At 51.3% G+C, this 17,563-nt stretch overlaps 1 protein-coding gene across 2 annotated transcripts in view; it reads right to left on the bottom strand.

Moving 5' to 3' along the window:
- tfr2 (transferrin receptor 2) overlaps window positions 1-17,563 on the bottom strand; it is an 84,529-nt gene that overhangs the window by 32,559 nt on the left and 34,407 nt on the right. For both annotated transcript variants that reach the window (XM_072258296.1, XM_072258297.1), the window contains exons 7-12: window positions 9,385-9,507; window positions 8,442-8,558; window positions 6,979-7,118; window positions 6,520-6,701; window positions 3,736-3,855; window positions 720-802 (exon numbers count right to left, since the gene is read on the bottom strand). In XM_072258296.1, coding sequence (XP_072114397.1) covers window positions 720-802; window positions 3,736-3,855; window positions 6,520-6,701; window positions 6,979-7,118; window positions 8,442-8,558; window positions 9,385-9,507 — 765 coding nt within the window. The remainder of the gene's footprint in view (window positions 1-719; window positions 803-3,735; window positions 3,856-6,519; window positions 6,702-6,978; window positions 7,119-8,441; window positions 8,559-9,384; window positions 9,508-17,563) is intronic.

The raw sequence follows: 17,563 nt of genomic DNA, 5'->3' as shown, positions 1-17,563 counted from the left end.
CCATTTCCTTAACCCTTTGTTCATGCCCTTCTTCATACCTCAATCTTAACTCAGCCAAAGATGACACCAACACCCCAGTAGACATACCCAACATTGGAATTGTCCCTTTGTTCCTAACTCCACCTCAAGATCCACCAATCAGCTCCGCTCCTTTTCCTTGACTCCACCTCTTAATCCCAGCCTTTCCATCCTCAGATCCACCAATCAGTTTCACTTATTGCCTTGACTCCACCTCACAATCCGATCCCTTCCACGGCAGCTCTACCAATCAGCTCTACCTCTCAGTCCCATCCCTGTATCCCAGATCCACCAATCGGCTTCACTCCTTGTTACAGATCCCACCCCTTCTGTCTGAGAACCAACAAATTAGCTCCACCCCTTTAATGACTCCGCCTCTCAGTACCTTCTATCCCTTGTACCTGACTCCATTCCCATTTCCAATCTCACCCTTCTATCCGAGATCCACTTATAAGCCTCACTATATTTCCGATTCTGCCACAACTATCCCTGTTTTACCAATCAGCCCTTCCCCTCTTTCTGATTCCACTGACTAGTCCAGCCTTCCTATCCCAGATTAGCCTTGACTCTGGACCCTAGTGCATTCTCTCAATCTGCCCCTTCTTTTGACTACACCACTTTCCCAACATTGCCATTCTCTTACTCTAGCCCTGTTGTAAAGCCATCTCATTTTCCCTCCCATCCCAGTCCCCAGGTCATACCTCCAGCCATTCAGTTGCCCCAATGCTACCATACTCGCCAGCATCCCAGCTTGCAAACAGGAGACTCCGTCGTGGTCTGAACCCTATAGGGAAAGGTCAGCATTATTGTTGGGAGAACACAATAAAATGCTGGAGGAACTCAGCAGGTCAGGCAGCATCTATGGAGAAGAATAAACAGTCGACGTTTCGGGCCGAGACTCTCCTTCAGGACTGAGAAGGAAGTGGGGAGACGTCAGAATAAAAAGATGGTGCTCGCTGGAAGGTGAAGCCAGCTGGGTGGGAAAGATCAAGGGCTGGAGAAGAAAGAATCTGATTGGAGAGGAGAGTGGACCATAGGAGAAAGGGAAGGAGGAGGAGACAAGTGCTGCTGTAATGGTCTGGACCTTGGAAGTGTTGAGCAGATCTGTACCACTGAAGGCTAGTCTGTGATAGTTGGAGAGATGGTCACAGATGGGCTGCATCGTAACTGAGACTAAACCTGTTCTCACTGGTGAGGAGAGCCATTTTATTGAAGTGGAAGGATTCTAATCCACCTACGGTCTTTTATTGGCTTTCCTCCATTATGTCCTGTTTAAGTTTAGAGAAAATAAGAAGTCGGACATTTGATACATCCTTTAAATTTGAGCAAATCTGGTGACCTTTTATTCAATATTTTCATTTAATTTGATTTATTACTCTTCCAATTTTTTTTTTGAAATTTTAGATTTGATCAGAAAATCTTTCTTTTTTTTTTGGTTGTATCCTCAGAATGGACTGCCCAGTCCCTTTTTTGTTGTTTCTTTTTTTTTTTGTATAGTGTAGTGGGGTTTTTTTTCTTCATTTAAAATTCAAAGTTTTTTCTTTCCTCTTCATGAAGTGATGAGAGGAGAATTGCTGTTTTCTTTTTTTATTATATATTATATACTAGCTAACATTATGATTTTGATAATGTCTATCTCAATCTCATTTTGTATTGTTATTGATCCATATATTTGAGATAATTCTCCTCTTGTTTGTATTTATGTTCCTTTTAAATCAATAAAAAGATTAATAAAGAAAAAGAAACCTGCTCTCACCTACAATGCATTTACTGTGGATGGGAAGACGGGCAAATGGCTTTGCTCTACGAGCTGGCATAGTTTCAATGGGCTGAATGTCTGTAAGGAGCTTGGACCTTCTCCCCATGTCTGCGTGAGTTTCCTCCAGGTGCCCTGGTTTCCTCCTACACTCCGGAGTTGTGTAGGGTGGGATTAGTAAGTTGCAGGTGTGCTTTGTTGGTGCTGAAAATGTGGCAACACTTCAGGAGGAGGAAACCAGAGGGCCATGAGCCAGTCCTCATCGAAGGATCAGAGGTGGAGGTGGGGAGGGGTTAGCAACTTTAAATTCCTGGGTGTTACTATTTCAGAGGACCTGTTCTGAACCCAGCATGTAAGTGCAATTGAGAAGAAAGCATGACAGCACCTCATCTTCCTTAGGAATCTGCAGAGATTCGACGACTTCAAAAACTTTGACAACTTCTACAGATGTGTAGTGGAGAGTATATTGACTGGCTGTATCACAGCCTGGTATGGAAACACCAAGGGAAAATCCTACAACAGGGAGTGGATTTGGCTCAGTACGTCACGGGTAAAGTTCTCCCCACCACTGAGCCCATCTACATGAAATGCTTTCGTAGGAAAGTAGCATCCATCATCAAAAATCTCCATCACCCAGGCATGCTCTCTTCTTGCTGCTACCATCAGGTAGAAAGTACAATTGCCTCAGGACTTGCACCACTAAGTTCAAGAACAGTTATTGCCCCTCAACTATCAGGCTCTTGAACAAAAGGGGATAACATCACTCACTTGCCCATCCATTGAGATGTTCACACAGCCAATGATCTCACTTTAAGGAGTCTTTATCTCATTATCTGATGTTCTCATTATTTATTGCTGTTTATTTATATTTGCAGTTGCACATTTTGCTGTCTTCCGCACTGTGGTTGATCTTTCATTAATCCTGTTATAGTTACTATTCTATAGATTTGCTGATCATGCCCACAAGAAAATTAATCTCAGGGTTGTACAAACATGAGAAAGTCTGCAGTTGCTGGAAGTCCAAAGCGATACACAAAAAATGCTGAAGGAACTCAGCAGTTCAAGCAGTTTCAGGAGTCCTGATGAAGAGTCTTGGCCTGAAACATCAACTGTTTTCTTTGTTGCATAAATGGTGCCTGGCCTGCTGAGTTCATCCAGCATTTTGTGGGTGTTGCTCAGGGTTGTATAGCGTGACATATATGTACTTTGATAATAAACTTCATAGCGCATCCTCAGTCTGTGTGGGTCATTGATGCAAACAATGCATTTACTCTATGTTTTAATGTACATATGATAAAACTAATCTTTAATCTTAATTCTCAAATGACTGAGAATCCCTTTTCTACGCAAATACAGTCGGCACCTACACCAAACTCAACCTCAACTATTGGGCTCTGGTTTCTGGTTGGTTGTGTTTTACCATGTGACCTCCTACCCACTGGTTGGAGTGTTCAATCATATGACCTTGTGCCTCCACCAGACCTGCCCCCAACTCCCACCTGTCCATCCAATCAGATGCCCTCCTCATTACTGGATTGGTCAGTTCTCCTGTCAGTCAAACAAGGCTTCAGCCCACTCCAATTTTCCCAGTATTTACACAACAAAACCTTTAACAAATAATAAGTGTGAACTTTTAAGAGATATTAATCATGGTAGCAAAGTGGATAGCACAATGCTTTACCCAGTTTCAATTCCCACCGCTGCCTGTACGTTCTCCCTGTGACCGTGTGGGTTTCCTCCGGGTGCTCTGGTTTCCCCCCACAGTCCAAAGACCTACCCTGTTAGTAGGTTAATCGGTCATTGTAAAATGCCCTGTGATTAAATTGGGGCAGCATGGTTCGAGGGGCCAGAGGGCTTGCTCCTGGGCTGGACTGCTCCATGTTCTATGGCAGAGAGAAGCTTGGGCAGGGAAGACCCGGGAGAATCACAGAGACCGGCAAGAAGGTTTAAAGTTTACTCACCATTCATGACCATTTCGGACGTGGCTTTGGCCAGCTCTAGAAGGATGGCTGTTCCCACTCCGGACTTTGCCGCGCCAGGACCCCAGGCATCCCGCTGAGCCCCCAAGATGATGTAGCGATCTGGGTGCGAGGAAGAGAGAACAGAGAGTGGGGAGGGGAGGGTCTGTGGAGAGGTGGGGCCGTTCTGTTCCCTAACACAGCCTCCTCCATCTGAACCCCAATCATTGCCTTCTTAAAACAACAATTACAGGCCAATAATTACAGTTTCGACAGAAACACGGAAAAGGAGGCCTTGGATTTTGGACTGAGTGACAGGGAGAGATGTTGCGGTTTCAGAGGCCACAGGTAGAAACAGGATCAGTTTTAATATCACCGGCTTATGTCATGAAATTTGTTCTCTTTCCAGCAGCAGTACAATGCAGTACATAGTAATAGAATTGCAGTAGGTATACATTAAAAAGTTAAATGAAGTAAGCAGTCCAGTTGACCCAGCCAGGGTTGATCAGGCCCAGGCTTGTGCCCCAGCAGGTTAGATTCAACTTTATTGTCATTGTGCCGAGTACAGATACAAAGCCAATGAAATGCATTTAGCATCTGACCAGAAATGCAAAGAATAGTGTTATTTACAAAATACCTGAAAGTAAAAAAAGTGCTACAGCACACAAATATAAAAGTACTGAGACAGTACAATATGGATGCAGTACTGCTTAGTGCTGTGATGAGAGGTTCAGCAGGGTCACAGCCTCAGGGAGGAAGTTCTTCCTGTGCCTGCTGGTGCGGGAGCGGAGGCTCCTGTAGCGCCTACTGGATGGGAGGAGAGTAAAAAGTCCATGGTTAGGGTGAGATGCATCCCTGATAATACTTTTCGCCCTGCCCAGGCAACGTTTATGGCAGATGTTCTCAATGGTGGGCAACTGGGTGCCGATAATCCGCTGGACAGTTTTCACCACATGCTGGAGTGCTTTGCGGTCTGATACGGGACAATTGCCATACCACACTGTGATGCAGTTGGTGAGTATGCTCTCAATGGTACAACAGTAAAAGTCCGTCAGTATCCTGGGACAGAGGTGAGCTTTCTTCATGCTCCACAGGAGATAAAGGCACTGTTGTGCCCTTTTGACCAGGATGGAGGAGTTCAGGGACCAGGTGAGATCCTTGGAAATGTGGACACCAAGGAATTTGAAGGTCCACAGGTCACACCTCTTGATCCATAACCATATAGAGGCTCTCTCAACAGCCCCTGGGATGTTCCTGATGGCTCCTGTCTTTGCAGCCCCCATAATGCTGAGGAGAGAGTAGGTTCTGCAGAGTGAGCAGCCAGTGTAGCCTCTATAGGCTCACACTGTGCCCTCCACCCATGTCTCGGGGGCGGCTCCACTAGCTCATGGCATTTGGCTTTCTTGTGCTCAAACACCTCCTCAATCTGGTCTTCCTAAGGGACTGTCAGTTCCACCATGACGACTTGTTTCGAGGCTTCTGACAGGATGACCATGTCGAGCCCCCAGGATGACCATGTGCTGAGGTCGGGCAGCTTTACTATGGATTTGCAGATCACACAACTATTGTTGGCAGAACTTCAGATGGGTGACCAGGAGGCGTACAGGAGTGAGGTAGATCAGCTGGTGGGGTGGTGTCGCAGCAACAACCTCACATTCACTGTCGGTAAGACCAAGGATTTGATTGTGAACTTCAGGAAGGGGAAGTTGAAGGATCACACACCAGTCCTCAATGAGGGATCAGAGGTGAAAGGGTGAATAGTTTCCAGTTCCAAGGTGTCCCCGCCTCTGAGGATCTGCTGTATCCTGGACCCAACACACTTTGTACACAATTACAAAGGCACAACAGTGGCCATATTTCATTAGGAACTTGAGGAGATCTGGTACGTCACTAAAGACACTCGCAAATTTCTACACATGTACCATGGAGAGCATTTGACTGGCTGCATCACTGTCTGGTTCGGGGGAGCGGGGGAGGGGGGGGCTACTGCACAGGATCAGAAAAAGCTACGGGAAGCTGTGTACAGTGATATTAAACCTGATTCTGGGTGGCTTCCGTTGGTCAGGGTCAACCATGGATGTTGGATCCTCGCTGTCTACATGAGATGCAAGCTGGGGCCAAAGGGTATGGAGAGCAAGCTGTGGCCCACACAGCAGACTCCTCCACTCCATGCAGTCGATGAATCCAAAGGAGTGGCAGCGACGGATAAAGATCGGCATCAGCGGCGTCACAGGAGTTGCCGGTCAGCGATGAACTCAACATAGGACTGCCTCAGGGACTCCAGCTCCAGGCTTCCCCTCGGGACTTACTCTCCAAGCCTTCCCTGTCAGCGGGTACAGCCGCAAGGCAGCACAAGTTTGAGATCAGATTTCTCCTTCTCCTAGATGAGCTGACGAGCCCCATCTGCGTGAAGCGACTAGTTTTAAGGGGCCAGTAAGCTACCTTTGCCTCTTCTCCTGTCAGTAGAAACTGTTCTGCTCAGCTTTGTAGCTAAGCTGTGAGTGAAGGCCAGGAGCTGGACTTGGTTGTCAGAGGCTGTTTGAGATGTTTGTCATTGGGAGCATTTAATAGGTAGTGGGAGCCATGCTCCCTCCTCCCCCCCACCCCCACTATAGTGACAGAAGAAAGATACTACCCTGGTTCAACGAACTGAGTGGAATTGGATCATCTTTTCACAGAGAGTGAAATCAAACATTTGGTGAAATGGGTTACTGAAAGGACAGGGAACCAGCCCGGAATTGCAGCTTGGAGACCGAACTGAGGGGGCAATCACCCCTGAGTGCTTACCAGGTTCAAGAACGCCTTCGATGGATCCAAAAATGTTGTTTATCATGGTGGGGATCATGCGGCTGTAGGCGCCCATCTGGAGCTGAGCACCATCCTCAGAGAGCTGGGGGCCCAGCATGTACGTGCTCGGGGAAGGGAAGCCCCCATTCCACTCACTGGGGATAGGCATTCCCCTCATCTTACTGACAGTTGAAGAAGAAGAGTACAGCTTCAGAAATAGAATCTTGGCAATGAATCTCTGCCCCTATTGTTACGGTTACCTCCGTTGCTGTTAGTTCTTTCGTTGACCCCGTGTAAATACCGACACGTTCCCCGGGACCCACCCTGCAAATACCGACACACTCCCCGGGACACCCTGTAAATACTGACTCGCTCCCCAGGACCCCCCTGTAAATACTGACACACTGCAAGGGGTTTGCTGGACTGCGGTCTACAGTGTTTTCTCAGAGCAATTCTCACCTGAGGAGGTTGGAAGCAATCCTGGCGCTGATGGTCAGTGCTGGAATTTTCGGAAGCGCGGATGCCTCCACGGGGGGGAACTGTGTGTGGTTGAATGAAGGGAAACCAGGAGTGAATGGGTCACCTGTGCCAAGATGCACCTGGAGAGAGGGGACAGGACAGAGAGAACTGTGACGTTGCAACATCTTCAACACCCCCTTGCGCTCTATGTCCTTAACAAGATGGGGGGTGGGGGCAAGGACTTCATTGGAAATCCCCATGCATTGCCATTATTACTGGAAGTGATTTGGTGTCCTGACGACAGTGGTAAACACCTTCTGGTTAACATCAATGGAACTCATGTGGAGATGGCAGACAGCTTCAAGTTCCAAGGTGTGAACATCACCAATAGTCTGTCCTTGCCTCACCAATGAACTAAACTGAATGGTCCTAGACTGTTTCAAGGACACTGTGGTTTGATGTTTTACATTCTATGTTCATGTTTGTTTTTTTTTGCCGTTTGCATGATTTGTTCTTTTTCTTTTGCCCCTTGGGTATTTGATGATTTCTTTGAACGGGTCCCATGGTGTCTTGCCACAGAGAGCCACGAAACAAAGAGACACTGTTGAACCTGTTTTTTGGCAAATGGCAAAAAAAAGGAGCGAAAAACACATCAAACCACAGAGTCACTGAAACAGTTCAGGAATGTTCAGTTCAGGTCAATTTAGCGTCGTGTCGTTTGTTGACTGCAGGGCGCCAAACCAGTCTGCCCTGATCAAAATTGCACAGATTAGCAATTAAAGAGGAGGAACCAGAAACCAGAAGCACATCTTAACACAAGATAGACACGTGGATGAAAGAGAAACGGAGGAGTATGTTGAAGGGAACGGCTGGGTTGATCTTAGAGTAGGTTATAAGGTTAGCACAACATTGTGGGTCAAAGGGGCCTGATAGGACCTTCACATTCCCGTTGCTTCCCTCATCCCTGAGACCCCCATTCTGGAGAGCCCAATGCCCAATTCCCCACACTCCCACCAGCCCTGTTTCCCACATCCCACCCGATGCCTGCCCAGTTCTACCCCTGCAGCTCTGTCCCACCCTGTATTTAAAGCAGAGATTGATAGGATCTTGATTGGTGAAGGAGTCAAAGGTTAAGGGGGGGGGAAGAAGGCTGGAGATTGGGGTTGAGGGGGACAATAAATCAGCCATGATGAAATGGTGGAATAGACTCAATGGGCTGAAGGGCCTAATTCTGCTCTGATGTCGCATGGTCTTATGGTCTAATCCTGTGGTTCCCAACCTTTTTTATGCCACACACCAAGACCATTAAGCAAGGGGTCCATGGCCTCCAGGCTGGGAAACACTTAGTCTAATCACAACTGCAGTCACCTGCGGACTTGCACATTATTTCCCCCACATGAACCCCACTCCCACCCACCGCAGGACCAACCTTCACAGCCTAGGGGAGAGGTGGTGGCACTCACATGTCCAGAAACGGTGGTTTTCCAGGAGGGACCTGAGCCCCTGGGCACCTGCAGAGTGCAGGCAGGGTCAGGGTAGAGCAGGACTCCGATCGCGCCGTGCTCCTGGGCGGCAGCCACCTTCACAAAAAGAACAATCAGAAATTATACAAGAGAACCACAGCCAGCAACCGTGATGTAGCAGGGTGCTTCACATGCTGGGAGAATGTCAATACGAAAAGGCTACAATGGGGACAATTCTGTTACCGACACCCAGTACAACTACAGAGTAAAGACAGTCCTTAACACTGTCCCATCACACACTCCCAGGGTCAGACACAGTGAAACTCCCTCTATACCGACCCATCACACACTCCCAGGGTCAGACACAGATGAAACTCCCTCTACACCGTACCATCACACACTCCCAGGGTCAGACACAGATGAAACTCCCTCTACACCGTCCCATCACACACTCCCAGGGTCAGACACAGATGAAACTCCCTCTACACCATCCCATCACACACTCCCAGGGTCAGACACAGAGTGAAGTTCCCTCTACACTGTCCCATCACACACTACCAGGGTCAGACACAGAATGAAGCTCCCTCTACACTGTCCCATCACACACTCCCAGGATCAGACACAGAGTGAAGCTCCCTCTACACTGTCCCATCACACACTCCCAGGCAAGAGACAGGATGGCACACTGTAATGTACCAAACCCCCTCACAGATGCCTCAACCTCACCAACTTACCCTCACAGGAGGTGTTGCTGGGTTGGGACCTGAAGGTCACAATAATCAGCCAACCACTCAGCTCCCAAACCTCCATGGATTTGCTTCCTGAGCCAAAACTTACCTGTTTTTCAAAGTTCTTAATTGACAGGACCTTCCTGTCTATAGACAGAAAGGTGTGTGGGGTGATTCCATGGTGGTATCAGTGGAAAACATGTCCAAACACCAACCTTCTCAGCAAAGCTAATTATCCCAATCCGGATCAGAACGATATTGTCCTGTACTTTGATGCCCAATTGATTGAGTTTCCTGAAGTCCTGTTGTAGTCCGTAGTTAGCATACACCAGGCCTCCCTGTAATAGAGGTCACAGTTAATAAAATGTGTCCTTAAACCATTTTGTCTGACCAAATGAAATATAAATATCAGGCATAGAGTGAATCTCCCTCTACTCTGTCCCATCACACACTCCGAGGGTCAGACACAGAGTGAATCTCCCTCTACTCTGTCCCATCACACACTCCGAGGGTCAGACACAGAGTGAATCTCCCTCTACTCTGTCCCATCACACACTCCGAGGGTCAGACACAGAGTGAATCTCCCTCTACTCTGTCCCATCACACACTCCCAGGGTCAGACACAGAGTGAAGCTCCCTCTACACTGTCCCATCACACACTCCCAGGGTCAGACACAGAGTGAAGCTCCCTCTACTCTGTCCCATCACACACTCCCAGGGTCAGACACAGAGTGAAGCTCCCTCTACTCTGTCCCATCACACACTCCCAGGGTCAGACACAGAGTGAAGCTCCCTCTACTCTGTCCCATCACACACTCCCAGGGTCAGACACAGAGTGAAGCTCCCTCTACTCTGTCCCATCACACACTCCCAGGGTCAGACACAGAGTGAAGCTCCCTCTACTCTGTCCCATCACACACTCCCAGGGTCAGACACAGAGTGAAGCTCCCTCTACTCTGTCCCATCACACACTCCCAGGGTCAGACACAGAGTGAAGCTCCCTCTACTCTGTCCCATCACACACTCCCAGGGTCAGACACAGAGTGAAGCTCCCTCTACTCTGTCCCATCACACACTCCCAGGGTCAGACACAGAGTGAAGCTCCCTCTACTCTGTCCCATCACACACTCCCAGGGTCAGACACAGAGTGAAGCTCCCTCTACTCTGTCCCATCACACACTCCCAGGGTCAGACACAGAGTGAAGCTCCCTCTACTCTGTCCCATCACACACTCCCAGGGTCAGACACAGAGTGAAGCTCCCTCTACTCTGTCCCATTCACACACTCCCAGGTTCAGACACAGAGTGAATCTCCCTCTACTCTGTCCCATCACACACTCCCAGGGTCAGACACAGAGTGAAGCTCCCTCTGCACTGTCCCATCACACACTCCCAGGGTCTCGCCTTCTGGTTGCATTTCAGTCCCACCCTATTCATATATGGTCATCCAGTAAGGAGGGGGGCACAGAGGGATGAGGATGTCCTTGTCAACTTGCTCCTGGGGCTGGCGAAAATTGCCATCCGTGGCTCCTGGAAAAGGGTGGCAGGAGGTTCTCCCCGGGCGGACTGCCTGGCAATGTTTAGAGGGTATGTTCGTGCCCGGGTGAACATTGAAAAGGAATACGCACAGTCCACGGCGACCGTAGAGATGTTCCCGGACCGTTGGGCTCCGCGGGGTGTAAATGCCATCATTGATGAGGATGGTAATATATTGGTTTAACATGTATTGTCTGTTTGCAGTGTAGTAAATATGTTAGTCATTGGTTTTGTAAATATTGTATAGCACCGACATTTGTAATAAAGAATTTTGTATTTAAAAAAAAGGGTCAAACACAGAGTGAATCTCCCTCTACTCTGTCCCATCACACACTCCCAGGGTCAGACACAGAGTGAAGCTCCCTCTACACCGTCCCATCACACACTCTCAGGGTCAGACACAGTGTGGAGCTGTTTTGATTCAGCTGGGAGAAATCGAGGAAAACTACTGCATAAAGTTTCGTGAGGTACTTTGGAGGTGGCTCTAAAAGTCTCTTGGACAACTGAGCGAGTGATGGCGTTGGTGTGGAAGCTTCGTTTGGAGTTTTTCTGCCAGTGTGGACTGGGTTCGTTGGCGGCTGCTGACTGCGTAGCTCGCAGCTGCCGGCCGCTGGCAACTCGCCAGGAAGCCGGTTCGCTCCGAAAGCGGAGACAAACGCTGTCGTTCCCCCACTAACATCAGGCCAACGTCCTTCCACCTTTCATTCTATCGGTCCTTATTCTCCCTTGATCTGTCAAATGCGAAGGCGTGCAATGAGGTCTGGGAGGACTTGCCTAAGGTCAGCCCAGAAGACGCAGTGCATTTGGACGCTCCCCTGACTCGGGAGGAGCTGTCCACTGCCCTTCGGCAACTCCGGAGGGGCAAGTCACCCGGCTTAGATGGACTGAGTGTGGAGTTTTATCAGGCTTTTTGGGATGTCCTGGGGGATGATTACAGCCTTGCCTAGGGGAGAGCCTCGCCACTGGGGAAATGCCCCTCTCATGGCGGAGAGCTGTTGTGGTCCTACTGCCCAGGAAGGGAGACCTCCGCCTGCTAAAGAACTGGTGGCCGGTCTCCCACTTGTGCGCGGACTATAAGATCTTCATCAGGGCAATGGCCAACCGTCTGGGTTCGGTAATGAGAAAGGTGATTCATCCTGATCAATCTTACACAGTCCCGGGCCGCTCTATCCAAGACAATGTCCACTCAGTACGGGACCTGATCCACCTGCTCCAGGAGACTAGGTCCCCGGCAGCGTTTCTTTCTTTCGACCAGGAGAAGGCGTTTGACCGGGTAGACCAGAGTTTCCTGGTGGGTATCCTGCAGGCTTGTGGGCTCGGACCACACTTTGTGGCCCGAGTTCGGCTCCTGTACTCTGCCACAGAGTGCATAGTTAAGATTAACGGATCACTGACAGCACCTATTCCCTTCCGAAGAGGAGTGCGTCAAGGGTGCCCCATGTCCGGTCAATTGTATGCCATCTGCGTCGAGCCAATCCTGAGCCTTTTTCGGTGAAGGCTAACAGGTCTGGTTCTGCGCGAACCGGACATGGAGGTCGTCTTCTCAGCCTACACCGATGATGTACTCCTCATGCTGACAGACCCTTGTGACCTGCGGAGGATGCGCGAGTGCCAAGATGTTTTCTCGGCGGCATCCTCCGCGAGGATCAACTGGGCGAAATGTTCTGGGCTCTTAGTAAGCCAGTGGCAGGTGGACTCCCTGCCGAAGGAGATGAGAGCTTTTGAGTGGAGCACTAGTCGTCTTCTCTATCTGGGAGTGTCACAATGGGGGGGGGCATAGGGAGCAAGGGTGGACCCACATGCAAGACACATCTTGTGAGGTTAATTAGATTTAGTCTATTGTTCGATACCAGGAGAGTTAGGCAGAAGCAGGAATAGCATACTGAACAAGGACTCAGGATTACGACTAGGCTGGGACCAAGGGTTTGGGCTAGGACTCGGAATTGGCTCCCAGAGCTAGGGGAGACATGAAGAGGCTAGGGTATGCACTCCAAGCCCGAGACTGGGCAAGGACCCAGTACCTGGGTCTTGCCTCGGGCTCAGACCCCAGAACCAGGCATAGACATGACATGGGCTAGGGAGAGGAGGAACATGGAAAAACAGCGCCTCGTTCTCGGGAGAGCAGGTACATGGAACCATGGACACATACACAGAACACAGAGTCGGGACCCCTCCTTGGGTACAGGACATAGGGCCAGGACTCATGACCCCCCGCAGGGCAACGGCAAGATGGCCAGACTTACCCCACAGAGGCGAGGACAAGACAAGACAAGACCAAGAAAGAACACCAGACAGTACCTATCTAGCTCTGGCAATAGAACTAAACCAAAGTGCAGGCAAAGGCTGCAGATGAGAGCTAGAGGTGAGAGGGGCAGAGAAGGGATTCAGACAGGGGGATAGGACAGGAATCATAGACCGCCAGGAATGGGACTCGACTGGGTACTCGGATGCCGCCAGGGACGGGAATTGGATGCTGCTGGAGCTAGGACGTGGTGCTTGGAGCCTCCGGGTAGTGGCGAGCTCTCGACTCGGCCCGGGAACAGTAGACAGCGGCTCTTGATTCTCTCCGGCGGGTTAACTGACGCACCCACCTCGGTGAGGAAACTTTGCAGGCTCGCTTTGGCGAGGTAAAAGAACAGGGTTGCTCCGGTGAGGAGAGGCGAATTACCAGCACTCGCTTCGGCAGATGCTAGGCTTGCTCCGGCTAGATGACATCAACACACCATGCCTTGCATGACTTTACAGACGCTCCAGTGCCATATGGCTGAAAGCTGGAGACTATAAACTAGCGGTTCAGCCGAGCGTTAATTGTCTCTAATCACCAAAGCCGAGGGACACGGGAAAACAGGGAATCAACGGTCAGGATCGTAACATAAACAAGGTAAATTTAAAGGGACCCCGATCCGGACCATGACAGGGAGTTTACCTGAGTCCTTCTGGGGAGACCTGGCTGGCGAACTGGCAGGACCTGGAGACAAAAGTCATGGCCCAGCTGGGGCACTGATCAGGCCGTCTTAGGGTGCTTTCCTATCGAGGCAGGGTGGTGGTCATAAACCAGCTGGTGGCCTCCATGTTGTGGTACCGGATGGTCACCTTGGCCCCCCCGTCCCTTTTGTTGCGAGAATGCAGAGGAAGTTAGTGGACTTCTTCTGGGGTAACAGGAAACACTGGGTCTCTGCAGTGGTTCTGAGTCTCCCAGTGGGAGAGGGTGGACAGTGGCTGGTGTGTGTATGTACACGACTGGCGGCTCTCCACCTTAGGACTCTGCAGAGATTCCTGTACGCCGAGCACCCTCCCAGGTGGCACGTGTTGGCGACTTTCTTCCTCCGGAGGGGCTGCTGTCTTCACGAAGATATGCAGCTACGACTGGCGGGCGTCAGCTGTGCTGCTTTGCAGAGGCTGCCCGGCTTCTATCAGGACCTACTGAGAGTCCGGAACATGGTCGCCTCAGGCCAGGAATCCCCTCCTCTGGCAGAGGGCAGGGTCCCGGCCGACCCTTGACCTACCCCAATGGATGTCAGTGCGGTTCGGGTGTGGATCGACTCAAGCTGAGTTGCTCGTCGGCCCCAGGCCCCGCAGCCTTACCCAGGAGCCGAATCCACACAACTTGAGCCGTCTTTCATCGACACCCACAATCCCATTCAGGGATGCAAGCTGGAGGTACCTTTATGGGCTGCTGCTCCACACCCTCCACTTCCTTGCCCTTATCCACCGTCCCGACACGCCATGGTGGTCGGTCTTTCCACCTGGAGGTGAGGGGGGTCCCCAATGAAAGTCCCTTTACGAGGGGGTTCTTCCCATGCACCTTGGGGATCTCGGCTGGAGGGTGCTGCATAGAGCGGTGCCCTGCAATAAGTTCTTTAGTCTGTACACGGATCTCCCAGCCGCGTGTCACTTCTGCCGGCTGGAGGAGACCATGCACCACATGTACATGGAGTGTGAGAGGCTGAAGCCCCTTTTCGCGTATTTGCGTGGGCTGCTTCTCGCCTTCTGGTTGCATTTCAGTCCCACCCTATTTATATATGGTTATCCAGTAAGGAAGGGGGCACAGAGGGATGAGGGTGTCCTTGTCAACTTGCTTCTGGGGCTGGCGAAAACAGCCATCCGTGGCTCCTGGAAAAGGGTGGCAGGAGGTTCTCCCCGGGCGGACTGCCTGGCTATGTTTAAGGGGTATATTCGTGCCCGGGTGAATATTGAAAGGGAACACGCGCAGTCCACGGTGACCTTCGAGGCGTTCCGGGACCGTTGGGCTCCGCGGGTTGTAATTGCCATCATTCATAGAGATGGTAATATTTTGGTTTAATGTGTATTGTCTATTTGTATTGAAGTAATTGTGTTAGTCACTGTTTTGTATACAAACATGTATATTCTACAGCACTGATATTTGTAATAAAGAATTTTGTATAAAATAAAGGGTCAGTCACAGAGTGATCCCCCTCTACACTGTCCCATCACACACTCCCAGGAACAGACACAGAGTGAAGCTCCCTCCACAGTACCCCATCACACACTCCCAGGGTCAGACACAGAGAGGAGCTGTGCTGACTGAGCTGGGAGAAATCGAGGCAAAACTACTGGATAAAGTTCGTGGAATACTTTGGAGGTGGCTCTAAAAGTCTCTTGGACAACCGAGTGAGTGACGGCGCTGGTGTGGAGTTTTACTGCCGGTTTGGGCTGGGTTTGTTGGCGGCTGCTAACTGCGTAGCGCCCAGCTGCGGCCGCTGGCAACTCGCCAGGAAGCCGGTTCGCTCCAAAACCAGAGGCAAACGCCGTCGTTCCCCCCCCATTGACATCGGGGCAACGTTCCTCCTCCATTGTTTTCCTGATTTTCGTCCGGTGTTGGTGCCGGAGCATCTGGAAGAACGTTTCGGCCTCTCCCGGCCTGGGTCTCTGCAAGTCCGACGGAGCCTTTCCTGGCGTCGAGCCAGCGAGGAACTGTCGACTGCAAACTTTCCCGGCCAGTTATTCGACTCGTTCCAGGACTTCTAACCGGCACCGCTGTAGGATTCTCGGACTGGAAAGAGCGCCAGCATGCCGGACCGGTCTCCAGGGAGTCGCGGGCCTTCGGGGAGTTTCGCAAGGGCGGCTGCCTCCCCGGCCTCGGACAACGCCCTGTTTCGGTCGGTGAAGGTGGAACGTGGGGTGCAATGTATTTTGCGCCCTGGAATGACACTAGAAAAGTGTACGGAGGCAATGGAGGACCTTGTTGGGAAAGGTGGTATTCTGGCCACCGAGAAGGAGTTCGGAAAGGCGGTGTTTTATCTGGCGAATGAAGAGCTAGTGCACCGGGCCCTAAGCAGGGGAGTCACGGTAGACAACATCTTTTTACTTATGGAGCTGGTGACGGCCCCCACGCAACGTATCGTGCTTGGGCATGTTAAGCCTTTCATTCCAAATGAGGACTTGCTTCCCCCACTGGCCCGTTTAGGGCAAGTAAGGTCGGAGATCACTGCCATCCGACACAAATTTAAGAGACGCACCCTCCGCACCGTAATCTCTTCCCGGCGTCAGGTATTCATGCAGCTGGAAAGGGAGGACGATGTTGAGGGCCGGTTTACTGTCCGGCACGAGGGAGTGGATTATCAGGTGTTCTGGAGCTCCGAGCGCCCGCGGTGCCATGCGTGCAGGGGGGTGGGGCACTTTCGGAGGGACTGTCCTGCCGCCCGGAACCCGAGGGAGCCCATTTCGGGCACCAGTGCCCCAGCTATCTCTGCCCCTAATCCTACTCCTGCACGTGCATCTGCGCCTGCATCTGACCCTGCCCCCGCCCGTGATCCTGCCCCAGCCCCTCACCCTGCCCCTACCCCTACCCCTGTCCCTACTCCTACGGTTGGGTCGGTCCCTGCTCCTCTCCCTGTGGTTCAGGTGGGGGACGGGGTGGAGTCTGTGCGGAGTAAGAAGGCAAAGGGGAAATCCAAACACAGTAAGAAGCGGGCCTTTGAGGCTGCAGAGCTCACGCCCATTTCGCCTGAAGTGGAGCGTGGGGCTCGGGGAGGTGCGCAAGCAGACGGGGCGATGGAAACAGAGAGCGCCGCCCCATCGGTGAAGCCTGCACCTGTGTGCTCCTCCGGTGTGAAGAGGAGAAAGGAACGTTCCCGCAAGAGGGCAGGGGATGTAGATGCGGGGGAGTCCCAGGAAGGGGTGGGAATCCGGGTAGGGGTTGGTTCTAAACCTGAGTCCCCAGATGTAGCCACCAGTCCTGGGGAAGATGGTGTGGTTGTGCAAAAAGCTTGTGATAGCCCTGTTTGCACAAATGAGGCAGCCCTGGAGGCCTCCACCCAGGACCTACAAGTCAGCGCCTCTCTGGAGGCCAGTGTACCGAATAATGTAAGAGGAGACGAGACAAAACTCTCTCATTCTCAGCACCAGGCTGCTTGTGAATCCCTTGGACCAAAGGTGCCGGGTTCCCCTCTGTGCCTGCCCCCTGGGGAGGGCGTTTTTCTGTGCACGTCGACCCCAGCAATTAATGACTTGCAGGGAATCCCTGGGGATTGTCCCTCCACTGTCGCAAATGTGGATGAGGCTGATGCGACGGTGGAGCGGGCAGGTAAGAGCGAGGTGCCCGCTGCGCGGTATGGGTCACAAGCGCAGCCATCTATTGGAACATGCGGGGAGGCCGATGGGGATTCTGTCTGCAGTGACGGGTTGGAGGGGGACTCTTTCGATAGTGAAATAATGGACATCCTCACCCCTCCTGAGAAGTCCCCATTGATACCTGTAGAGGAAATTAAGCATTTTATTCTCACCTCTGAGGGTGCCAAGCACCGGCCTCAACGAGCCTCGCTACGCTGGCCCAGCATGCCGAGGCTGGTGAGGTCCCTGCGAGTCATCCTCGGACGAAAGGGAAAGGGAAAGAGGA

This window comes from Mobula birostris, chromosome 5, assembly GCF_030028105.1.
Source record: "Mobula birostris isolate sMobBir1 chromosome 5, sMobBir1.hap1, whole genome shotgun sequence".
Lineage (NCBI taxonomy): Eukaryota > Metazoa > Chordata > Chondrichthyes > Myliobatiformes > Myliobatidae > Mobula > Mobula birostris.
Note: the sequence above shows the minus strand (reverse complement) of the source record. Positions and strands in the feature narration are given on the sequence as shown.